This window comes from Miniopterus schreibersii (assembly GCF_964146895.1).
Source record: "Miniopterus schreibersii genome assembly, chromosome: 19".
Classification (NCBI taxonomy): domain Eukaryota; kingdom Metazoa; phylum Chordata; class Mammalia; order Chiroptera; family Miniopteridae; genus Miniopterus; species Miniopterus schreibersii.
The window spans coordinates 11,542,200-11,567,065 of record NC_138119.1 but is presented as its reverse complement, the minus strand read 5'-3'; the positions used below and the strand labels follow the sequence as shown (position 1 = coordinate 11,567,065).

Below are 24,866 nucleotides of genomic sequence, written 5' to 3'. Positions count from 1 at the left end.
TTTCACGTCAGCGGCATCTGACATTAGGTTACTCCCTCCTTGAAATATTTTCTTCACTTAGCCTCTTGGGTACTACTTTCTCCTGGTTGTCTTCACCAAGGCTCTGCGCTGCTCCATCCCTACCCTCTTTCCTCGTTCCTCCTTTTCTCTCAAACCTCTACATGTTGAAGTGGTTCAGGGCTCAATCATAGAACCCCTTCTTTTAGTCTAATTTTATTAAGTCTTTTTTTTTAGTCTAATTTTATTTTTATTTTTAAATCCTCATCCAAGGATACTTTTTCCCTTGCTTTTCAGAGAGTGGAAGAGAGAGAGAGACATTGATGTGAGAGAGATACGTCATTGGTTGCCTCCGACACGCACCCCCAACCAGGGCCCGGATCCAGCCTGCAACCAAAGTACATGCCCTTGATCAGAATTGAACCCTGGACCTGTCAGTTTGCTGGCCAATGCTCTAACCACTGAGCCAAAACAGCCAGCGCTTAATGTTATTCTTGATTAACAAATCAAAATAGTTACTGGTTTTGTCTCCTATTCTTTGAGAGATTAAAATTATTGATTTGTCAAACTTTTTCTGGGCTCCTACTGCGTTCCAGGCTCTGTACTGGGCTCAGAGATGGCAAGGATTGACATGTTTCCTACCCTAATTAAATGGGAGAGAGAGCGCGGATGGTGTGGCTCAGTGGTTGAGCATTGACCTATGAACCAGGAGGTCACAGCTCCATTCCAGGTCAGGGCACATGACCGGGTTGCGGGCTCATCCCCAGTAGGGGGCCTGCAGGAAGCAGGCGATCAATGACTCTTGTTGATGTTTCTATCTCTTTCCCTCTCTTTCCTCTCTCTGAAATCGATAAAAACATATTTTAAAAGATTTTTTTTTAATGGGGGAGAGAGAAATCACAAATAAACGCACTTCAGAGGGATAAGGGCTTAGTAGTTGGTAGATGAACAAAGTGCTGTGGAAAACTGGAAGTTGGAAAAAAGTGATCCCACCATTTTTTTAAAATGACGGGCGCTGGAGCCTACATATCCACAACACTTTCAAAGGTTCCTCCACAGCTTCTCTTAGATCCAGAACTCGAACGATGGGCGATAGCATTTTTTGTGTTATTTCAGTCACCCCCTCCGTCCCCGCAAGTCCCTTTTATTTTGGCTGCGCCTACAACTCCCAGAACGCAGCGCAGGATGGGGGCGGAACCAACGGGTCCAACTGAGGTCTGTGATTGGTGCTGAGCGCTGGGCCAATTGGAGGAGTCGTTGTTGGGAGGTCCAGGAGAACCGGTCTGGGAGGGAGGAAGGTGGCAAGATGGTGTTGGAAAGCACTATGGTTTGGTGAGAACTACTTGGGGGCCTCGCGAGGGGCGGGACTGGGCTCCGGGCGCGCGGAGGCCGGGTGGGCCTGGGGTAGGGGCGCGGGGCTGACGGGCGAGATGCGACCTTGGGCCGGGAGGGAAGGAACCCCATCGACTCCCTGAGTCATCCCGGGCCCGGGAGAGGACAGGCCCGGGGTACCCCGTATTGCCCTGACCCCGCGGAGAGTCATTGACCGCCGATCCCTGCTGTCTTTCTCTATTCCAGCGTAGTCTCTTCTAGACCAGCCACAGGTCTGTCTTTAGTCAGAATCATGCTTCTCGGACTCATCGTGATAGTCTTCTGCCCTCCTCTTCTCAGCATAGTAGATGTGAGGAAGAGAGATTATAAATCCCTTCCCCGACCCGTTCACTGGTCTCTAACTCTGTCACCTTCCCCTGTGTCTTCTTCAGAGGTACTGTGTATAGAGTGCTTTTTATTAATCTACTTTGTCTCACTTAAACCTCACAACACTAAGTTTACAGATGAAGATACTCAGTCTCAGCAGTTTTAAATGACTTACCCACAGTCACACAGCTAATTAAGTGGAGGAGCCAAGATTTAAAGGTGAGCCTCCGCTCTTCATCAGTTTCAGACTTGGGCCGAGGACACAGACTTTTGCAAGGTTTCGAGAGTTTCCTCTAAGTGTGGGCATAGAATATAATACAGAATAGTGCATAAACACAAGAGTCATCAGTTAGATGGAACAGGGTTTTCTTTTGGGGGAGAGGAAAATATTGCCAGATAAAATGTAGGATGTCAGTTAAATTTGAATTTAGTAAGTCTATCTATAAAATGGGTATAATACAGCACAGTTAGGTAAAATGTATGTGATGTTTCTCTGTAAACAGTATAGTACTATACATATATTAGTTGCCATGGTACTTGAGGAGGCCTCAAGAAGGAATTTAAGAAGGGCCCTGAAGGGACTTAGACAAATGTTGGGAAACAAATGTTGAGAAGAAGAGGCCTTTACAATTAGGGGGAAGGGCATAAAGCTGCTGAGATGTAAATGCCCAAGTTGTTGGTTTAAGGAAGCTCCTTATTTTTGAAAGGTAGATGGGACCTGGTAGAAGACCACAAATGTCAAACTGAGGTTGGTTGAACTCTGTCCTGTACCCTTCAATAGAGGACCGTTGAAAAAGTTCTGAGGATGGTGGAGGCAGAGCTGTATACAAAATGGCATTCATAATGATCTGGCTTGGTGTAGGAGAAAAGATTTGGCCCAGAGAGACATATTGGTGGCCTATTGTAGTAGCTCAGGCACAGACTAATGATGAGAGCCGCTCCTTTTTTTCTGTGGGGCCTCATGCTTTGCTTTCCTCAGAATTCTCTGGAGAAGTTTATTAAAAATTGCAACTGTTTCACCCTGGCTGGGGTTCTCAGTGGTTAGAGTGTCAACCTGTGAACCAAAGGGGTTCGGGTTCGATTCCAGTCAAGAGCATGTACTTGGGTTGCAGGTTCACTCTCTGGCCCTGGTCAGGGCATGTGTGGGAAGCAACTTGTTCAATGTGTCTCTCTCACATCAATGTTTCCCTCTCTCTCTTTCTTCCTTTCTCTCTCCCCATCCCTCCTCCCCTCCCTCCGTTCCTCCCACTCTCTAAAAAAAAAAAAAAAAAAAAATTGCAACTCTTTGACTCTAGTCTCAATCTGCTCAGTCAGACTCCCAGCCAGGGAAGTCCAGGCATGTGTATTCTTTTTGTAAATGAAGGCTTCTATGGAATAGCTGGATAGTATCATAGGCCCTTATTTTGATAGAATTTTTGTTGGGAAAAATGAGATACCATTAAGCAAAAGTAGTCATGAGAAACATGTATATTATTCCATTCATATAAAGTTCAAAATTGGGAAAACTAAGCAATGTGGTTTTTTGGGGTGCATACCTAGGTGTTAAGGCATCTGTATTTTTAACACCACCACCACTGCCATCACCCTCCCAGTGGTTCTGATGCACAACAAAGTGTGAGACCTGCCATGTCCCCCACCATCTCTCAAGCCCCCTTTTCTTTGACACCTTTCTTCCAGCCCTCAGCCATTTGCTGGTCTTGCCCATAATCCTTATGCTTAGTAGCTATTCCATCTGGATGATTCTCAAAGCCGTCATTGTTTTTTTATATTTGGACTCATCACTGCATTTTAAGCTAGAGAACCAGTTACTTCCCTGCTGGGGCAATAACCAGAAACAGTGTATTGGGAGGGAAAAGAAGAATAATGCATGGTCAGTAGAGTCAGCGCTTGATCTGCTTTGTATAGATTGAGTTTCCATTATAAGAACTAGTCTGTGTTTCATGCTTACTGTTAGGCATGTTGTGCTAAGTGCTTTCCATGCATTTAATCCTCATAGCAATCCTATAGGGTTGGTACAATAAAACCCATTTTATACATGAGATAAGTGGACCTTAGAGAAATTAAGTAACTTCCTTAGGATTATAGATAGAATGAGCAAGTAGCAGAATGGGGATTTGAACCTGAGCCTGAAGAACACTGCCCTTTACTCCTATTCCACTTACCTTCCAGTAGCTACTTAATTACCTCCTCATCATATTTCGTTTGTATGTATTGCCAGGCAAAGGATACTAAAGAAGAAAATCACCCCCTTAGTCCATATTTTGCTCACCAATAGAAATGAGGTGTCATATCTAGGACACGGCTTCCTTCATTAGCACAGATAGAATCGTTGATTGGTAGAGTTTTAAGGGATCTCGGTCATCAAGAATTGATTCTGTTATACACTGCTTCCTTTATCTGTTTTCTTTTGGTCTTTCGGAAGATGGAGCTTGTAGTTCATATGATCTGGATTCTTGTAGATTATGAAAAGTTGCAGGGATAGAAGTGAGACCCCAAATCCATGAAATGTCATTTTTGCAGCTCAGTCCAGCTGTTACACATCTAACCAGGTGACTGCATTGTACTTTCCTGCACTCAGTGCTGCCAATTGTTTTATAAGTATTTTTAAGTTGCCTTCATTGCTTACCTTTGGAATACTCCTTATTTTAATGGCAGACTTAGAATATTCATCCATGGCAATGCTTAATAACACTTAAATGCACCTTATAAAAAGGCAGTTGTACACCAGTAGATTGCAACCTTTGGTGCTTATCAGAATCACTTGTGGAATGGAGTTGAAAAATTTTTTCTTCCTTTGGTCATTTTAAGCCAGTAAGTTTGAATTAAGGCCCAGTCATCTATATATATTTTTTAAAAAAACGGAGGTGATTCTGAGTTTCACAGAAACCGAGAGCCCTGTTATAGCCCACATGCCTCTCACAGGAGAGGTGTTGAAGGAGGTGGAGGTCCCTGGACCTGGAGAGGATGCCTTAGATCCTATACAATGTGTCTTTTCTCTCCTTCACTCCTAATCTGACAGCGTGGACAACAGCGAGTATATGCGGAATGGGGACTTCTTACCCACCCGGCTGCAGGCCCAACAGGATGCTGTCAACATAGTATGTCACTCCAAGACCCGCAGCAACCCTGAGAACAACGTGGGCCTCATCACACTGGCCAAGTACTTGGGGCAGGGGAAGGGGGGGTTTGGCAGGTGGGTAGGGGCTTCCCACATCACCCACTGTGGCATCCAGGCTGCTACCCTTTTGTAGATTTGGTGAGACTGCTTTTGCCCATCCCCTTCCTAGACTGCCTTCTTCACTGTTTAGTGTAAATACAAATAGTAACTTGTTTTTAATATTATCCTGAATTTAATACAGTTATGGAGTTTAGTCTCCTGGGGTAAAATTCACAGTATATTTTAAAGTCAGTGAAAAGTGATTTGGGGTCAGAGCCCCAAGGCATATGTCACATACCCTGTTACCTCAAAAGTGATTTGCTTTAGGAATTGATAATTCTCAAATGAGTAACCACCCATCCCAGTGTACATGTTATTAGCTGGAAAATGAGTCTAGAAATGGAGATGGTGGGAGAGAGACACAGTAGCATCCAACTGTTGTCGAGGATTCTCAGCCCTGCCAGCAAGATAACTTGAGAGGAGATAGGGGGAAACACTGGAAGGAAGAGGGCAAGTTTTTACAAAATCATCCACTTATTTTCTGTACTTCACATCTACTAAGCACTAGATTTCTCCCCCTCCAGTTTTATTGAGATACAATTAATATATAACATTGTATAAGTTTAAGGTATAACACATAATGATTAATATATACACAGTTGACCCTTGAACAATATGTGTTTGAACTGCATGGTTCCACTTAGATGCAGATTTTTAAAAATATACAGTTGGCTCTTTGTAGCGCCTGGTTTTTGATCCACTGACTCAGCCAATTACTGCTCAAAACTAGTATTTTTTGGTCATGGTTAGGAATTTCAGATGTGGAGGACCAACTGTATGCATTGTTCTATGCTATTTTATATGAGGGACTTGAGCATCTGCAGATTTTGGTGTCTGTGGGAGGTCCTGGAACTAATCCACTGTGGATCCTAAGGGATTAGTTAAGTTTTTGGGGAATCAAGTTACACACAGATTTTCCACTGTGCCCCTCATTGTTGAAGCATCAACTGTATTGTGAAATGATTACTACAATAAGTTAACATCCACATCTCACATAATTATAATTTGTTATTCCTTGCAATGAGAACCTTTAGATGTTTGATTAAGAAAAAGAGATTGTAGTTATTTTCAAGTTCTCTAAAGAAAAGATGAGTCATACATAGTTTAGAGACACTTGTTTTGACCTGAAATCATAGAAATGCTTTCCCCACATTCCAGTGACTGTGAAGTACTGACCACTCTCACCCCTGACACCGGCCGCATCCTGTCCAAGCTTCACACTGTCCAACCCAAGGGCAAGATCACCTTCTGCACTGGCATCCGTGTGGCCCATGTGAGTCCTGGATCCCTGTGATTGCTCCTCCTTGCTCTGATATTCTGCCTCCAATGTTGTTCATTTCTCCCCTGGAATCTTGAACTAGAACCAGAGTAAGGGAAGAAAGATGACCTAGAGAAAGGAGTAGAAAGGATATGGTGGGGTGAATCACAAGAAAGGAAGGGTGAAGGAAGGAGTTTAGACCTTGTGTGAGCATGATGGTAGACCCCATGAGGCATGTAGAACCCATAAGAATAAAAACAACAGAGTGACAGAGGAAAGAGCTCAGTGATTCCCCTGGCTGGCTCAGAACTTCCTCTTCTTTTACAAGTTGGCACTGAAGCACCGACAGGGCAAGAATCACAAGATGCGCATCATTGCCTTTGTGGGGAGCCCTGTGGAGGACAACGAGAAGGATGTGAGTCCAAGTGGCAGCTGGGGAAATTGGGTGGAACACATTTGGGAATGGGGTTTTTCAGCCCTCAGGAGAGCCTGGTAGAGGCATTGGGTTCATCAATTTGGGGAAAGGTGGATATGCAGAATTTAGTGTTTCTATTGGGGGCCTTTTGGAAAGTCAGCTGAGTTCTGTGTGCTTTTATGCGGTGTGTCACTTCCCCTCATGGTATGGGACAGATTTTCTCATGTCTCTCCCCTTCTTCCCAGCTGGTGAAACTGGCAAAACGCCTCAAGAAGGAGAAAGTAAATGTTGACATTATCAATTTTGGGGAAGAGGTGAGTAAGGGCTGGTTGGGAGGTATTGACTTGATTTGGTTATAAACTGAGAGCCGTCCTTACCCAGAGGGGTCCCTGTACTGTGGGAGAGTAGCTGCAGGCAAGGACTGAAATGGCAGAGAATGGGGAGCGAGCAAGGCCAGAAGGAAAGTCTCCTGTGTTCTTTTCTCCCCCAGGAAGTGAACACAGAAAAACTGACAGCCTTTGTGAACACGTTGAATGGCAAAGATGGAACTGGTTCTCATCTGGTAACAGTGCCTCCTGGGCCCAGCCTTGCTGATGCCCTCATCAGTTCTCCGATTCTGGCTGGTGAAGGCGGTGCCATGCTGGGTCTTGGTGCCAGTGACTTTGAATTTGGAGTGGACCCCAGTGCTGATCCTGAGCTTGCCCTGGTGAGCAAACGTTGACTTCAGGTTTGCTCACCAGGCGTCCTCCTTTGTCCTCTGCTGACTCACCCACACGCCACAAAGCTCCTTTAGGGCTAGACAGCCCTACACACCCTTGTTCATTTTCCCACATCCCCCTTTTGGTCCCTCTGCTGCATAATTCTATCCAATCTCTAGGGGCAACACTGTCAGACTCTTGTTTGCTTCTCCTGATTAACCCCAAGTCCCAAGGCTTCTCCCAAGTCCTTTTTTCCTGTATCGCCTCTCTGGCTTCTCCATATACATAAACCAGAAGGTGCCCCTTGTGCTCCTTTGCCACCCCTCAGCTGACTTCCCCATGGGTGAGGAAGGGTGGGAGAACATCTGACCTTGCCCTGCCCTTTGCCAGGCGCTTCGCGTTTCTATGGAAGAGCAGCGGCAGCGGCAGGAGGAGGAGGCACGGCGGGCAGCCGCAGCCTCCGCTGCTGAGGCTGGGATTGCTACGACTGGGACTGAAGGTGAAAGAGGTGGAATCTGAAGTCCCGGGACTGGGGGGCATTCCATGGAAGCTGGTGTAGACATGGGAGTGGGGGGTCTGGCAGTGTGGGAATATGTAGGCTGGAGGGAATGTTTTGGGGGTGGGTCTATGTGGAATATGGCACCAGTTCCACCTTGCCACTGTCTTCCTTTCCCAGATTCAGACGATGCCCTGCTGAAGATGACCATCGGCCAGCAGGAGTTCACCCGCACCGGGCTCCCTGACCTAAGCAGTATGACCGAGGAAGAGCAGATTGCCTATGCCATGCAGATGTCCCTGCAGGGTGCAGGTGAGCCAGGGCCTGGGCAGTAGTTTTTAGGCAGAGAGCTTGGAGTAGGGAAATGGAACTGAACAGACTGACCTCTTTTCCTCAGAGTTTGGCCAGGCAGAATCATCTGACATTGATGCCAGTTCAGCCATGGACACATCTGAGCCCGCCAAGGTGAGGGCCAGTGATGACTCTTGCCCCCATCAGGCTTAACACCCCCTGTGTTCAGATCCTCGGCTCTCTAGGCCTGGGACCGTTCCTCTTTCAGGACGAGCTTATAGACGAGTTATAGACGAGCTTTTTGAGGAGCAGAAGGAAACAGACAAATGGATAAATGTTTCTTGTGTGTAAACCTTGCTAAGGCAACAGCATACTAGTGGTTGGGTTGGAGAAGCATCCTAGCACTCTGTAATTTTCCTTCCTTGCTGGTGGGAGCAGGCTGGGCAGCTCTGTAGGATAGCGCCTTCTAGAAGAGTGCAGCGGGGGAAGGGAGAGGAGGACCGGTGTCCGGCGAAGGTGAATGTGATGGCGTGTTTCCCTCTTTGGGCTCAGGAAGCAGCGCTCTCAGGCTTCTGCCCTATTTGGCCAGTGATAAATGTTTGCGTTCATACCATATGTAGACACTGAGCGTTTTCCTGAATCTTCCGTCCTGCTGTCGGCCAGAGGTGTCCCCACCCCAGCCTGGGGGAGAGGGGCTCAGGCAGCAGTGTGCTCCCCTCCCCCGCCCCGCGCTGACGCTGCCCTTTTTCAGGAGGAGGATGATTACGACGTGATGCAGGACCCCGAATTCCTTCAGAGTGTCCTGGAGAACCTTCCAGGCGTGGATCCCAACAATGAGGCCATTCGAAATGCCATGGGCTCCCTGGCCTCCCAGGCCACCAAGGACGGCAAGAAGGAAAAGAAGGAGGAGGAGAAGAAATGAGACTGGGGGCGGGGCTGAGCCTGCCCGGGCCGCAGAGGATGGGGTGGGATGTAGGGCTAGATGTTACCGGAATCTTACAACCTAAATAAAGCTTGACAACTTTTTTTTTTTTTTGCTTCAAATAGTGGTAGCTTTGAGTGTGACAGAGGAGCATATGGCACAAAGGAGAGCCTTCCCTGTTGAGTTCTCTGTGTCTTTAATACGTGGTCTCTAAATCCTGACTTGCTCCCCTGGGGCTGTTTTACTTGCATTGAGAGTAGCCTTGCTGAGAGTCACTGTGTTAGGCACTAGGGCCACAGAGGTGAATAGGAAACACTACTGGCCTTTGGGGACTCAGAGTCTAGGGCAGGGCAGGCACGTAAATGAGCGATTACACACATCTGCTATGTACCCAAAGAGGCATGAGGAAGGCACTCTGGAAACAGCAAGGAGAAAGGGCCAAACTCTTGCAGCCTCTGGGAAGGCTCCTGGAGGTAACATTTGAGCCCCTAATGGTACAAAGTTCATCAGCTACCAAGGAAAAGATGGAGATGTTTCCCGTCAATAAGAACGGTATGTGCTGATGGTGTGGAGGCGCTTTGGAGGGACTGAGCAGTAGCTCAGAGACTGGTTGGGTGAGTGGCAGGAGACAGATGGAAAAGTAGGCTGCCGTCAACACCAAAGATCAGGGATTCTTCAGGCCTGACTTCATATGGGGCCTGTGAAACCTTGGAGCACCAAATTTAGAGGATTTATTTATTTGTTTATTTATTTGTTTTAAATTTTTTATATATCTTTATTGATTTCAGAGAGAGGGCAGCAGAGGGAGAGAGAGATAGAAACACCAATGATGAGAGAGTCATTGGGGATGGAGCCTGCAACCCGGGCATGTGCCCTGACCAGGAATCAAACCCGGATCGCCTGGATCCTAGGTCGATGCTCAACCGCTGAGCCATGCCCGGCCGGACTAGAGGATTAAATTTAGAGATTTTTATAGAATATGGGGTAGAATGCAAAATTCACACCATCCCCCTCCTTTATTAAAGAGGTAAATAATATTTGACACATAAAATACTTAACCTATGTATAAATCGTGAAGCATGAAAACAAACAGCATATTTGAAGCCACTCAAATTTAAGAGCTAGAATATTTCCTTGCCACATACTTACGCCTTCTGTTTTCTAATCCTCACTGAGGATATGCTAATTGATTTTAGAGAGGGGAGAAGAAAGTGAGAGGGGAACATCAATGTGAGAGAACGTCAGTTGGTTGCCTTCTGTGTACACACCCCAACCAGGACTGAACCTGCAACCTAGGTATGTGCCCAGACTGGGAGTTGAACCCACAATTTTGGTGCATGGGATGATGCTCCAACCAACTGAGCCACACTGGCCTTGAACTCACCTCTCCATATCCTCAAAGATAACTATTATTCTGAAATTTTATTTTTTCCTTTCACAGTTTTCTCATATACAATTAGCTTTCTGACCAGAATATGTTTAGTTTTGCTTGATTTTGAGCTTTATAAAAAATACTTTTATACTGTGAGACTTTCGAGACTTGCTTTTTTGACAAATGTTTTGTTTCTGAGTTTCATCAAAGTTGTTACATGTGACTTCATTTTTCGTGGTTGTATAGTATTACATTCTGTGAATAGACTGCAATCTTTATTTTCCTGTGGATGGCCATTTGCATTGCTGCCAGTTATTTTTCTATTATCAACAGGATTACAGTGGAGTTTTTGCCTGCATCTCTCCTGATACACCTGTGCAAGAGCTTCTTTAGGATATTTTTACAGGTAATGCCAAATTGTTTCTCAGAGTGGTTGTGTGAATCTGTACTGCTGCGGTGTAAGAGTTCCTGTTGACTACATCTTTTCCAGACCTTGATATTCTTAAGACTTTTTTTTTTTTCCCTCACCCGAACATATGTTTTCCATTGTTTTTCAGAGAGAGTGGAAAGGAATGGGAGAAGGGGAGAGAGAGACACATTGATTGGTGGCACGTAAGCATGATCGATGATTAACTCCATCTCCAGTCCCTCTCCCCTCTCTGGAGAAGGGGAGTGAGGGGAGCTCGAAATTCCAAGCTTTTTTTTTTTTTTTTTTTTTAAATATATCTGTATTGATTTCAGAGAGAGGGAAGCAGAGGGAGAGAGAGATAGAAACATCAGTGATGAGAGTCGTCATCGATGGGCTGCCTCCTGCATGCCTCCGACTGGGGATCGAGCCCGCAACCTGGGCATGTGCCCTGACCAGAAATCGAACCGAGATCTCCTGGATCCTAGGCCGACACTCATCCACTGAGCCACGCCTGGCTGGGCTCCAAGCTTCTTAATCATGGCTTGATCTTTCCCGTGACCAGGGCTCATCTAGGAACCTGCCCAGAGTTGCCTCATTAGAACAAAAGATGCTCTTAGTGCTTTTTTTTTTTTTTTTTTTAATTTTAATTTAGTGATTTTAGAGAAAGGGAGAGAGAGAGAGAAACATTGATTTGTTGTTCCACTTATTTTATTGTTAATTCTAACCTGAGGATATTTTTCCATTGATTATAGAGTGATTAGAAGAGGGGAGGGAGGTAGAGAGAAACATCGATGTGAGTGAGACACATCAAGTGGTTGCCTCCTGCATGTGCCCCAACGGACTGGGGATTGAACCTGCAACCCAGTTACATGCCCTTGACCAGGAATTGAACCTGTGACCCTTGGGTATGCGGGCCAGTGCTCTAACCACTGAACCACACCAGCCAGCTGTTATTCCACTTATTTATACATTCATTGGTTGATTCTTACATGTGCCCTGACCAGGGATTGAACCTGCAACCTTGGCTTATTGGGATGACACTCCAACCAACAGAGCTACCTGGCCAGGGCATCCTAGTATGCTTATCACTTAGGAAATTACAAGGGTTTTAGGAGCTCTGTGCTAGGAACAAGGGGGCAAAAACCAATAAATATTTTTTCTATTATCTCTCACAGAAATGTCTTATTCCATCCAGAATGGATTTGTATACTCTGAGATAAAGATCTAATCTCAGTTTTTAAATACGGAAAACCATTTGTTATAGCACTGTTTATTGAGAAGTCCCTCCTTTCCCCAGTGATCTGAACTATTCTGCCTGGGCCAAGGTTCTGTGAATTTCATTTCCAGTATCCCAAAGTCAGGCCTTAAAGCCTGAATGTAAACAAGGTTCCACAAAATGAAGCTAGAAAACCTACTTCGTGCTTACATTATATGGATGAGTTCCATTTCGATACTGTATTTGTGTCTCAATTTTGGAGGAGACTAATCAACTATTTATTACTTGAAAGAAGCAGCCTTTCTAGGGCTTGGGAATTTTTTTAGGTGTTGGTTATAAAGGTAGTGGTCACTTTGGCTTTACTGGGCAGGGTGTGGTTCCCCAAGCAAAATCATATTCTGGCAGAGCCCGCCCATCAAGTAATGACAGGACCTGTGTCCCAGTCTTCTGGTCCTCTGCATGCCAACTGGGTGACTTCAGTGTTCACCAGGGTGACTCAGCAGCTGCCTTGGCCTCTTCCAGTTTAGAGCTCATCACCACAATTCATTCTTTACACTTGCAGCTACACTCTGGATTGTGTCCATCCTAAGAAATGCTCCCTGCTGATGTCAGATACTCACTTGGTCCATAGAACTCTATCCTCAGCTTTCCCTGTATTTTACAACAGTACAGTGAAGAAGTGTGTGTTCAGTCATGCACCACATAGCGATGTTTCTATCAATGACAGACCGTATGCAGTGGCAGTCCCATAGGATTATAATGGAGCTGGAAAATTCCAAATGCCTCATGACATCCTAGCCTCTGACGTAGTCATTGTCAAGTAGTGCATCGAATTATGTTTGTGGTGATGCTGGTGTAAACAATGTTACTGCCAGTCATATAAAAGTATATCACATATAATTATGTAAAGTACATAATACTTGATGATAAAAAACAACTATGTTACTGGTTTATGTGTTTACTATACCTTTTATGATTTTAGAATGAGTTCTTTCTACTTATATAAAAAGTTTGCTGTAAAACAGTGTGCTGTGTTACACCAGCAGCGGCCTCATACATCTCATGGTTACCATGTCTCTTGACTGCATCATTTTCTCTTGTGCTTATTTATTTTTTGTTTTTAAATATATCTTCATTGATCTCAGAGAGAGGAAGGGAGGGGGAGAGAGAGAAACATTAATGGTGAGAGAGTCACTGACCGGCTTCCTCCTGCACTGGGGATCAAGCCTGCAACCCGGGCATGTGTCTTAACTGGGAATCCAACCGAAATCTCCTGGATCCCAGGCTGATGCTCAACCGCTGAGCAACACCTGGCTAGGCTCTTGTGCTTGATTTAATCTTGCATTGTTTTGTATAGTAACATGCCACACAGGCTTGTAGCCTAGGAGCAATAGTCGATACCATATAGTCTAGGTGTGTAGGAGGCTATACCATCTACGAGTGTTTAAGTGCACTCTGATTTTGCACGACAGAATTGCCTGACGCCTCATTTATCAGGACATGTCCCCATCATTAAGCAGCATGGGACCACTCCTTGGGCAGTTCTACTTTAGGAATTTAATCAGAGAAGTGACAAAGACTTGTGTACAAGGGTGTTGCAAAAATTGAAAACAACCAAATATCAAACAATTACATTGCATTAATGTGAAATAATACACTCAAATTTCTTTTGGGAGAACATTTAATGACATTGGATATATGATTATAATATTAGCAAATGCTTCATAACAATGTGCCAGGGACTATTCTAAATGCTTTACATGTTTTAAATAGTTTTCACAACAACTCTATGAGGTAAATGTAGCATTATTAATCCTATTTTATAAATAAGGAAACTGAAACCCAGAGACTCCAGGTAACTTACTCCATGATGATGGTTCTAAAGGTGTGGCCCACGAACCCCTAAAGGTCCCAAGACCCTTTCAGGGGGGTTTTGAGGTCAAACTATTTTTATAATAATGCTATGATGTTATTTGTCTCTTGCACTGTGTTGGTACTTGCACTGACACAAAAGTCATGGGGGTAGTCATTGCATTCTTGACCCCCACATGCTCATGGATTAGAAAAACAAAACTAGTCTTTATGAAGCAGTAAAACATTAATTTTATTAAATCTCAACCCATGAGTACACATCTTTAATATTTTCTCAAAGTCAGAAACACACAGAACACTTTTGCTGCATACTGGAGGACAGGATTGTCTTGAGGGAAAGCACTAGTACAAATTGAGCTGTGAGATGAACTAGCCACTATCAGACTTGGGTATTTGGCAAACATTTTAAAAAATAAAGTGAGCCCTGGCAGGGAGGCTCAGTCGGCTGAAGTGTCATCCCGTACACCTAAAGGTTTCAGGTTTGATTCCCAGTCAGGGCACATACCTAGGTTGCGGGTTTGATCCCCAGTTGGGGCACATATGGGAGGCAACCGACTGATGTTTCTCCCTCTCTCTCTCAAATAAATTAAAAACATATCCTCACCTTGGCTGGTGTGGCTCGGTTGAAACGTCATTCTGTACACTAAAAGGTTACAGGTTCAATTCCTGGTCAGGGCACATACCCAGGTTGCATATAGGAGGCAGCCAACTGATGTTTCTCTCTCTCTCCCTCTCCCTCTCCCTCTCCCTCTGGAGAAAGGAGGCGGATTTTCTTATTGCTCTACAAAGCACTTTTAATCTTCACAAAAAATACGATCATGTGAGGTGGATATTATAATCCCCACTTTACCCATGAGAAAATAGTTCAGGAAAGTTGAGTGACTTGCCCGATGGAGTCATATGGTAAGTGGTGGCCCCAAGATTCCCATCCAGAAGCTGTGATTCACACCTCAGTACATACAGTCGCTATTATCTACGCAGACTCCCAGCGCGCGGGGAGTCCCAGGTCAAGGGGTCCAGTGACCCTGGCAAAGTAACAGAACCACTTTGAATAACCACGCCCGGGTTGCGCGGCAGCCTGCGGAGGCTCGCCGGCCGGCTAGTCTGCGCGAGGTGCCACGCTGGGCTTTCGGGTGAATTCTCTAAGGGTGTGCTGAGTACAGGATCAAGGCAACCCTTTTTCCCAGTACCCCTGCCCTTCTCCCGCCTCTAGGGGGCGGGGCAACAAAGCGCGGGAAAAACCCGCCTAGACTCCACCCCCTTGTGCGGGGGAGCAGGGAAAAGGAGAGCTCTTAGATGGGAAATGGATATATACAGGGTGTCCCAAAAAAATGTATACACTGTAATAGCTGATAGGTTAATTTTGACAATGAAATGTATTTTAATAAACACTGCCTTCATAATTATTCAAAGTGAGTGTACACATTTTTTTGGGACACCCTATATGGGGTGGGGTGTGTGTGTGTGTGTGTGTGTGTCTGTGTGTGTGTGTGTGTGTGTGTCTTGTCTATCTCCTCCCCACCCCCCGTGTTTCCGGAAGCCTACCAATGTGACGCTTTAAGATCCCTTTGGAAATGGCCCAGGCCACGCCAGCACTCTAACGTCACCTCTCCCCCACTTCCGGTCTGCAAGCCCGTCCCAGGCTTCAGGTGCCCGTTCCTTCCACACTCCAAAACCTGCTCTGCTCGAAGTCCTCCCGCAGAGGGAGGAGCTATGGGTGACGCCATCGCCCTTGGAGCTGGCCCGCGCGAGGACCCCATCCATCTAGATTTTATGGCGATTTAGACTGTAGGAAAACCGCAAGAAAATAGTCAACCAGATGACGTAATGTTTTGGGTGACGTCCCATTCTGTGACTTCTGCACGGCATGACTGACATTGGAGTTTAGCTTGAGAAAGCGCAAACGGATCTACACAGCCGGGCCCATTCAGAGTCGAAGAGGTTCCCCTCAAAGCATCCACCAAATAGAAGCTGAGAGTTCCTGAAATTTGTACAAGTGCACTGCAGGCTTTAAGGATCGCGGCCAATAGGGAGTGAGGGGGCGGAGACGCACTTGGGGTAGTCCCCGCCTCCAGCAGGAAAGCAGGGAATCAGGTCGGCTTCTTCCTAAACGACAGTAAGTGCGGCCAATTGCTTTTGAGATGCACAGATGGGCAGGTGGGCTCCGACACAACCAATGGCAAGAGGCATCTTCAGAGGACTAGGCTCCTTGCCCAATGAAGCTGGGAAGGCTGTGCGGGGCCTGTTCCGAGCGGCAGTACTTAAAGCCAACCCAATGCGGGGCTGGGAGGGGCGCAGTACTGAACGACGAGGGGATTGGCCAATGGCGAGTACGAGAGCGGGCACCCCCGGACCGGGAACGCGGAGGGAGCTGAGGAAGGGGGAGGCTGAACGGGAGAGAAGCAGGAAGTAGCGGCGGCAGCGGGGAGGGCCGCGGCGGCGGCGGCGGCGGCGGCTGGAGCAGGGGAGGGACCGCCGGGGCTCAGCCCGCATTTGGAGCCAAACAAGTAAGCGAGCCTGGGGTAAATACCCGCCCTTGGCCCCGCCCCCGGGGGCGGGTAAATGCCCCCGCCCCTCCCCCACTTGGTCAACTACCCCCTTCTCCGCGCCGCCCCCCTGGGGCAGCTTCTAGGAAGGCCCGGACACTGCCACCGTTCCTTGGGGCGGATGGGCGAAACTCCCAGCCTGTTGAAAGCACAGCCCCTAGCCGGGTAATCGTGGAGGGAGGATTGGGGTCTCCAAGTCCTGGCGCCCCCATCCCAAGAGGGGTTCGAAGCGCGGCCTGGGGGCTGGAGGCTGCGGGATGTCGCGACCTAAAATGGTGTCCGTGTCCGAGTCCGAGGGTGGGGGCGGGGGACCTGGGCAGGCCGGAGCAGAGCCTGCACCCCAACTGGGCGCGGGTCAGCGTCCGGGCCCGGGCTGGACCCAGGCGTGCGCCCCGGGCTGCCGCGCGCCTCCCGCTCACTCCCCAGTCTCGAGGGAGCCTCGGGAGTCTGTGGGAGGAGGCAGCTGCGGTTCGCTAGGAGGCAAGGGGAGGAGGTCGGAGTTGGGACGGACCCCCGCTGGAGAGCTGCGAGTCTCGCAAAGACCGTGCTGCCCCCACTATTTCCACGCGCCTAACCCACTCCAGAGTGGTCCTGGGCCCGGACGTGCTGCGCGGCAGTTCCCTAAGGGCTTGGCCTGGCCGAGGCCCGTCCTTCGCTCGCCGGTGTGAGCGAGAGAAGCGCCGCAAGCCTCAGTTTCCCCTTTGGCTTCTCCAGTGTACACCCCGCCCCTTCCCCGCAATGAGAGACGTGCCGGCCCTCGGCAGATGGCAGGGACTTAATTCCGCCCTCTGCCCAGCTTGGCGGCAGTCTAATCGCCCCCGGCCGCCAGCCCCTCGCCCTCCCCTGCGCAGCAGGCCCCGGGCCAGGGTAGGGGCAGTGGAGCCCCCGCCCGACCCGGACCAGTTCACCCTCTTCCTGTTTAGCCCCTTCCTTTGGCTTTTGGGGAAGAACAGAGGGAAGGGGGGGCGGAGCCCAAGAGCCAGGGCGCAGCAGCCGCAGAAAGGCCTGGGCTGGGAGGTGGGGAAGCCTCTTCGGCCTTGAGCTCCTCTGCTTGGTCTACTGTCTGGTCCGACTATCGGATAACCTCTAAGTCACTTGGACGCCAGAGGGGGAGTTACTTGGGGGAGGCGAGTTTGCAGATGTTTTCTTAACAGCCCCCATTGATATGTGCTCTGCCAACCCTGAGGGAAATGTAGCTCAGGCCTCTCCAGGTCAGGAGAGAGCCAGGCAGAAGAGGGCCTAGCGAGCCATCAGGGCAGAGGCAAGAGGTGAAGGGCTTTGTTTAAACCCAGAGCCTGCCGAATTGGGGTGGGTGGGTGAGGGGAGGACTCCCCTTTCTTCCTCTAGTTGGTACCCTCTCCCTCTCCCCCCACCTTGGTCCCAGCAGTGCTACCTGCCACCTGCTGGGACTATCTCCAGTTACAGTCTAAGACTAGAAAGAGGTGAGAGAATTGGCCCTGGGAAACAGCTTGCAACCTGGGCAGGGAATGTGTAAAGGCGGAGACTTGTTCAGTTGCTTCTCCTAGATATACACTTGTGGGAAAGGCTGGTAAGGGAACAGACCTGGGTCCCCCACAAGCTCTAGGCTGGCCTTCTTGTTGTTTTAGTGACACAGAAGTCTTGTGGGATTTTTTTCTTTTTGTACTGGGCAAGGTTGAGGTTGGGTGAGACTTCCTGGGCTACTGTTGCCAAAGGAAAATTAAAAGGGTGAAGAGTGTGTGTTAGGCGATAAACTGGGGTGAGGGACTGAGAACAAAAATGATAGGGGAGAGGGACCTGGCTTTCCCCACTGTGGCAGCTGTGCTGGATAAGCTTGTACCCTAGAGTTTTAGTCCTGAGAGACCAAGATGTGGAGGTAGGAGGGGCGGGCCAGGGAGTGCCAGGGGAGGGCCCAGGCCCTCTGGGGAAGGTAGGTGAGGGAGCACCAGGTGTTTATGACGGGAGGCCCTTGTGACCAGGCTCCTCTCGGTTTTCCCCTCTGTCTCTTCTCTTTGTCTCTTTCTGTTCCTGTATCTTATTCTCTCTCCGTTTCTTGGGCAATTTCCCTGAGTCCACATCTCTCTGTTAACAAGCTGGATCTCCAGGTGCCAGTGATGACCCCAAGTGCTGCAGACTTGACCTTACAATGACCCCTGACTCTTGTTTCTGACCCCAGCCCTAGATTTCCAGTGCTTACTCCTTCCCAGCCCTGCCACAGCCTGACATAGCCTTGTTTGTCCTGTCATAATTATTGTATTCTGGGTTCTGTCACATTCACAATTTCATATCATGCTCAGGATAACCCTATGATATATGTACTATTTGCCCCCTCTTTCATTCAAAGGACAAAAGTAAGGCAGTGGAGTAACTTGCTTATCCAGCAGGCCATTGGTAAAGCTGGAACTAGAATCATGTCTTGTGTCTTGGCTTAAGTCATGGACCCTTTGTGCACATGGTTTTTCAGATCTCTGTGGACCCTCGGAAGATCCATGAAGAAGATGAATGGCTCCCGTGGGCCATGAATGAACTCTTAAACCTAGAGCATCCTGTCTATCCTCTTCCTTAATAGTAGTATTGATTGATTGATTGATTGATTCTGTACTGGGACAGGAGGGGCTTAGGTGGTTTCACCCAAGATACGCACTGAACTCCATCTCTATTACCCTTATCTTGTATGTGTATTTCTGGGGTCTCTTTTCTCTGCTTTCTCTGGATCTTGGTGTCTCCTATGGAATGTGCATGCACACCTTCCTATTTTAGGGTTTGGCAAACCAAGCGCCTCTGCCAACTCTGTAGGATTTGCACCATGAGGAGGTGTGCCCAAGTCAGAGTGTGCATGGCTTCTGAGAGGAGATAAATATGGAGACCCTGAGGGAGGAGGTCCAGGGTTTCTGCTTCCAGAGATTTCATTTCTCCCTCCTCTTCCTGTTTTCATCAGGTCTGGGACCTGCCGCCATGGGCGACATGAAGACCCCTGATTTTGATGACCTCCTTGCTGCCTTTGACATCCCCGACATTGATGCAAATGAAGCCATCCACTCTGGGTCAGAAGAAAACGAGGGGCCAGGAGGCTCAGGGAAGCCAGAACCCAGTGTAGGGGGTGAATCTGGAGAAGCAACAGCAGTAGCTACTGGGGATTGCCCTGGGGTTTCAGCACAGGCCTCTGACCATGGCCTGTCATCGGGGGACATCTCAGCAGTCAGCGTCATTGTTAAGAACACTGTGTGCCCTGAGCAGTCGGAGTCCCTGGTTGGAATTTCAGGAGGGGAAGGGGCCCGGGCTGGGGGTATGACTAAGGAAGGACCTTTGGGGCCTCGTCTGATGCAAAATGGTTTTGGGGGCCCTGAGCCATCCCTTCCAGGAAACCCCAACTCTCCAGCTCTTTCAAGTGGGGGTACCTGGAAAGAAAAAGCCATGGAAGGCAAAGCTGCTTTGGACCTCTTTGCTCATTTTGGGTCTGAGCCAGGGGAGCACCCTGATCCCCTGCCTTCCTCTGCGCCTTCTCCACCTCAGGAAGGGGCCATGACCCCCCCTTTTCCTGCTTCCTTTGAGCTGGCCCGGGAGAATGGCCCAGCCCTGCTGCCACCTGGTTCTCCCCCACCACTGGGCACCTTGAAGCAGGCCAGTGGCAGCCCCCTTCATCCACAGGGCATAGCCCGACTAGGCTCCGGCTCTAGCCCTGAGGCTGTGGGCATCCCTGCCAGCTCCTCTCCTCCCCAGGTTGCTGGGGTACCCTTCTTCAAGCAATCTCCAGGGCATCAGAACCCTCTTGCCTCCCCAAAAGTGCCCAGCTGTCAGCCCCTGAAGGAAGAAGAAGAGGATCAGGGGCCGGTGGACAAGTCTCCCCCAGGAAGTCCCCAGAGTCCTTCTAGTGGAGCTGAGGCTGCCGACGAGGACAGCAATGACTCCCCTGCCTCCTCCAACTCTTCTAGGCCCCTCAAGGTGCGGATCAAGACCATCAAAACGTCCTGTGGGAATATCACAAGGACTGTAACCCGGGTCCCTTCAGACCCTGATCCCCCTGCTCCCTTGGCCGAGGGGACCTTCCTGGCTGAGGCTAACCTCCTAAAGCTGTCCCCTGCAGCTCCAACTCCTGAGAGTCCGAAGGTGGTGAACGTCCACTTGGGTGATGGCACAAGGCTAAAGGGCACTGTGCTTCCTGTGGCCACCATCCAGAATGCAAGTACTGCCATGCTGATGGCGGCCAGCGTGGCCCGCAAAGCTGTGGTTCTGCCTGGGGGCACTGCCACCAGCCCTAAGACGATGGCTAAGAACATGCTAGGTCTGGTGCCTCAAGCGCTGCCCAAGGCTGAGGGTCGGGCAGGGCTGGCAATTGGGGGACAGAAGGTAAACGGTGCCTCGGTGGTGATGGTGCAGCCTTCCAAGACAGCCACCCTGCCAGGTGCAGGGGGTGGCACAGTGATCTCACGGACCCAGTCCAGCCTGGTGGAGGCCTTCAACAAGATCCTCAACAGCAAGAACCTGCTGCCTGCCTACCGGCCAAACCTAAGTCCACCTGCTGAAGCCGGGCTGGCCCTGCCTCCAACAGGCTACCGCTGCCTCGAGTGTGGGGATGCCTTCTCATTGGAGAAGAGCCTGGCACGGCACTATGACCGCCGGAGCATGCGCATCGAGGTCACCTGCAACCACTGTGCCCGCCGCCTGGTCTTCTTCAACAAATGCAGCCTGCTACTGCATGCCCGGGAGCACAAGGATAAGGGGCTTGTCATGCAGTGCTCACACCTGGTCATGAGGCCTGTAGCCCTTGACCAGATGGTGGGGCAGCCGGACATCACGCCCCTGCTGGCTGTCCCACCTGCCCTTGGACCTCCAGCCTTGTCTGCCTTGGGCAAGGGTGACGGGACCACTGTCACCACCTCTGCCATTTCTACAGTTGCTGCTGAGGCCCCTGTGCTGCCGCTCTCAGCTGAGCCACCTGCTGCCCCTGCCACCTCTGCTTACACATGCTTTCGCTGTCTGGAGTGCAAGGAGCAGTGCCGGGACAAGGCTGGCATGGCTGCCCACTTCCAGCAGCTTGGGCCCCCTGCCCCTGGGGCCACCAGCAATGTGAGTTGCTTTTCATCGCCCTTCCTGGGGATGGGGACAGCCAGGGGATAGAATCTGGGAAGGTGCGAGGGGCTTGGTTAGGAGAAGTAATGGGGGACAGGCTACTCTTTCCCGACTTACCTTGTTTCAACCCCCTTGACAGGTGTGCCCATCCTGCCCCATGATGCTCCCCAATCGCTGCAGCTTCAGTGCCCACCAGCGCATGCATAAGAATCGACCTCCTCACGTCTGCCCTGAGTGCGGGGGCAACTTTCTGCAAGCGAATTTTCAGACCCATCTCCGGGAGGCCTGTCTGCACTTCTCTCGCCGTGTAGGATACAGGTGCCTCACACCTCTCCTCTCCCTAGTGTCTCCGCACTCCCCCATGCACTTGCTGGTTTCATGGTTCCTTGCACCAACCTTTTAGATGGGCTTTTGAGAGCCCCGTCTTTCCTGCTCAATTCCTTGGCCCTGGTGTACTGACAAACACAGAGAGCTGGGCTCCTCTGGAGCTCCAGCTCTGTCTCAACAGGCCTCCCCTGAGGATTGGGTCTCTGCAGCTCCCTCCTGTCTCCACCTTGCTCAGGCTCCAACACCAATTAACTTCTCAAAGTCCACCCAGTTCTTCAGGATGAGTGTGGGGTGGGGGAGGGCATGGAGATGGCCTGCCTCACTGCAATGCCTCCCTTGTCCTTGCCAAAGGTGCCCCAGCTGTGCAGTGGTGTTTGGGGGTGTGAACTCCATCAAGTCGCACATCCAGACGTCACACTGCGAGGTTTTCCATAAGTGCCCCATCTGCCCCATGGCCTTCAAGTCTGCACCCAGCGCCCACGCCCACCTCTACACCCAGCATCCCAGCTTCCACACGCAGCAGGCCAAGTGAGACCTGGGATGGGGATGAGGAGGGGTGGGCTGGGGGGGGTTGGGCCCTGATGGGGCAGGGTGTCTGCACTGTCCTCTCCACCTGTACAGGATGATCTACAAGTGCGCCATGTGTGACACAGTCTTCACTCACAAGCCCCTCCTCTCCTCACACTTCGACCAGCACTTGCTGCCCCAGCGCGTCAGTGTCTTCAAATGCCCATCTTGTCCTCTGCTTTTTGCCCAAAAAAGGACCATGCTGGATCATCTCAAGGTATAGGAGTCAAGGATTGGAGGGGGGGTGCTCAGCTGTGTTGACCTGGTGCAGGGGTCACATAACTTTCAGGAAGTGGGGGCAGGGGAGAGCCAGGCCTCCCCCAACAACAGCCATCCCACTTGTTTCTCCGTCACAGAACACCCATCAGTCTAGTTGCTTGGGAGAGGAGACTGCTGGGAAAGGGGCTGGGGATGCCCTTCTGACCCCCAAAGCTGAGCCGGAGGAGCTGGCTGTGTCTCAGGGAGGAGCAGCTCCCCCTCTGGAGGAATCATCTTCATCCTCAGAAGAGGAGGACCTACCCAGCTCCCCAGAGCCCCCTCGTCCAACCAAACGGCCCCGGCGGGACCTAGGGAGCAAAGGCACCAAGGGTGGGGGCGGGGGCCCTGGAGGCTGGACCTGTGGCCTTTGTCACTCCTGGTTCCCGGAGCGTGATGAGTATGTGGCTCACATGAAGAAGGAGCATGGCAAGGTGAACAAGATGGGCTGGAGGGGCAGCCTTGGGATTGTCCTGTGTGGCAGTGGGGCTGGGTCTTGGAGGCCTAGCTCTGAGATTTCCCGCCCGTTGCTCTCCTAGTCAGTGAAAAAGTTCCCCTGTCGCCTGTGTGAGCGATCCTTCTGTTCGGCCCCCAGCCTGAGGCGCCACGTCAGGGTCAATCATGAGGGTATCAAGAGAGTTTACCCATGCAGGTAACCCTTTCTCTCTTACCCTGTCCTTTCTGCCCAGCAGGTGACCCCCCTCATTCCCTACCCCCGATCCCCACCAAGTGGATTGAGATTGAAGCCTCCCTCTGCTCTGGTAGCCTTCCTCTCAAGCCACTGGCCTTGGTCTTTGGACTGTGCCCCAGGCCCACCCCACTCACTCTGCCCCCAGGTATTGCACAGAGGGAAAACGGACCTTCAGCAGCCGCCTGATCCTGGAGAAGCACGTCCAGGTCCGGCACGGTTTGCCGCTCGGGGACCAGTCTCCTGGCCGGGGGAGTATTGTGGTTCGGGGCCCCGGTGCCAGAGCCCAGGTAGGCAGAGGCCCACCCTGCTGGGTTAGAGTCGTGGGGACCTGCAGTTACAGACTGGCCTCCGGAAGCTGGGTGGGGGTGCCAGGGTCAGTGGGGTGATGGGGAGGCCCAGTTTCTTCACTATCTTCTCCAGGGGCCAGGACGGAAACGTCGCCAGTCCTCTGACTCTTGCAGTGAGGAGCCTGACAGCACAACACCTCCAGCCAAGGCCCCCAGGGGTGGACCCGGGTCGGGAGGCCCCCTGCGCTACCAGAGCAGTGGCTCAGTGGAGCAGACCCTCATGTTGGGGTTGAGGGTGGATGGTGGGACCCAGCAGTGCCTCGACTGTGGCTTATGCTTTGCCTCCCCTGGCTCCCTGAGCCGGCATCGCTTCATCAGCCACAAGAAGAAACGGGGTGTGGGCAGTGCCAGTGCCCTGGGCATGGGAGATGGGGAGGAAGAGGCGCCCCCTTCACTGAGGTCTGACCTAGAAGGTGGAGATTCACCCTTGCCTGTTTCTGGAGGCCCACTGACCTGTAAGGTCTGTGGCAAGAGCTGTGACAGTCCTCTCAACCTCAAGACCCATTTCCGCACACATGGCATGGCATTCATCAGGGCTCGGCAAGGGGGCAGTGGGGACAACTAGGCCCCAGACCTGGACTGACTGGCCCCCTCCCTCTTCCCCAGGAGCCTGGGTCACTGCTGCTGCCTGGTCTCCAGGCTGGGGAGTTTCATTATAATTCATTTTGTTCAACTCCTCTCTTCCTAACCCCCGGAGATAACAAACTTGAGCATTATAGTTTTTTGCAGTCCCCACTTTGGGTTTGGCTCTTGGGTCCTAGTAGAGGGGACCCACCATTCTTCCTCTTAGCCCAACACTAATTGTGCTCCTGCTGCAGACCCTGTGGGACTGGGGGTGGGAGAATGGGACTTTCTTAGGCCTGCTAGACAGGTCCAAGGAAAGACCAGTGCCGGGGCAGTCAGGACACACTCCACAACCCCTGCAGGCAGGCTTTAGGCCTGGCCATGCCCTAGCACCACCCCTTAGACTCCCTGGCACTCAAACCCCCACCCCTACAGTGCCTTTCACTTGTCTTTTTTTCCCCCCCTCCCAGAAATTCAGGGGGGTTGGTAGGGACGAGTCCTGTCAAGGGGGGCCCAGAGAGAGGAGGGGACAGGCTCTCAGGAATCCTTTATTCTTGTAGTAATAATACTAACAGTGGGGGGAATGTGAAGGAGAGAACCAGACCATTAAAACTGCTTGTGGTTTAATCCCCACTCAGGCTCTTTTTTATGATTTCAGC

At 50.3% G+C, this 24,866-nt stretch overlaps 2 protein-coding genes across 6 annotated transcripts; both read left to right on the top strand.

Moving 5' to 3' along the window:
- The first annotated feature begins 1,241 nt into the window (after positions 1-1,241).
- PSMD4 (proteasome 26S subunit ubiquitin receptor, non-ATPase 4) lies at positions 1,242-9,102 on the top strand. Of its 4 annotated transcripts, none has more exons than XM_081120358.1 (11): positions 1,249-1,329; positions 1,826-1,914; positions 4,715-4,855; positions 6,071-6,185; positions 6,499-6,585; positions 6,831-6,899; positions 7,076-7,291; positions 7,674-7,782; positions 7,960-8,091; positions 8,177-8,244; positions 8,822-9,102. In XM_081120358.1, exons 3-11 carry the CDS (start codon positions 4,734-4,736, stop codon positions 8,990-8,992), a joined length of 1,089 nt encoding a protein of 362 aa, XP_080976484.1. In that variant the 5' UTR covers positions 1,249-1,329; positions 1,826-1,914; positions 4,715-4,733; the 3' UTR covers positions 8,993-9,102. The 4 variants fall into 4 exon arrangements, with proteins under 4 accessions (XP_080976482.1, XP_080976481.1, XP_080976484.1 ...); XM_081120357.1 differs by having other exon boundaries at positions 1,264-1,329; positions 7,674-7,791; XM_081120356.1 differs by lacking the exon at positions 1,826-1,914 and having other exon boundaries at positions 1,242-1,329.
- A 7,046-nt stretch (positions 9,103-16,148) lies between these two features.
- On the top strand, positions 16,149-24,839 carry ZNF687 (zinc finger protein 687). 2 transcript variants are annotated; one of them, XM_081122234.1, is made up of 9 exons: positions 16,149-16,368; positions 19,325-21,453; positions 21,596-21,774; positions 22,135-22,311; positions 22,405-22,567; positions 22,707-23,039; positions 23,145-23,257; positions 23,442-23,583; positions 23,717-24,839. In XM_081122234.1, exons 2-9 carry the CDS (start codon positions 19,342-19,344, stop codon positions 24,206-24,208), a joined length of 3,711 nt encoding a protein of 1,236 aa, XP_080978360.1. In that variant the 5' UTR covers positions 16,149-16,368; positions 19,325-19,341; the 3' UTR covers positions 24,209-24,839. The 2 variants fall into 2 exon arrangements, with proteins under 2 accessions (XP_080978360.1, XP_080978361.1); XM_081122235.1 differs by lacking the exon at positions 16,149-16,368 and adding an exon at positions 16,480-16,572.
- The last annotated feature ends 27 nt before the right edge of the window (positions 24,840-24,866 follow it).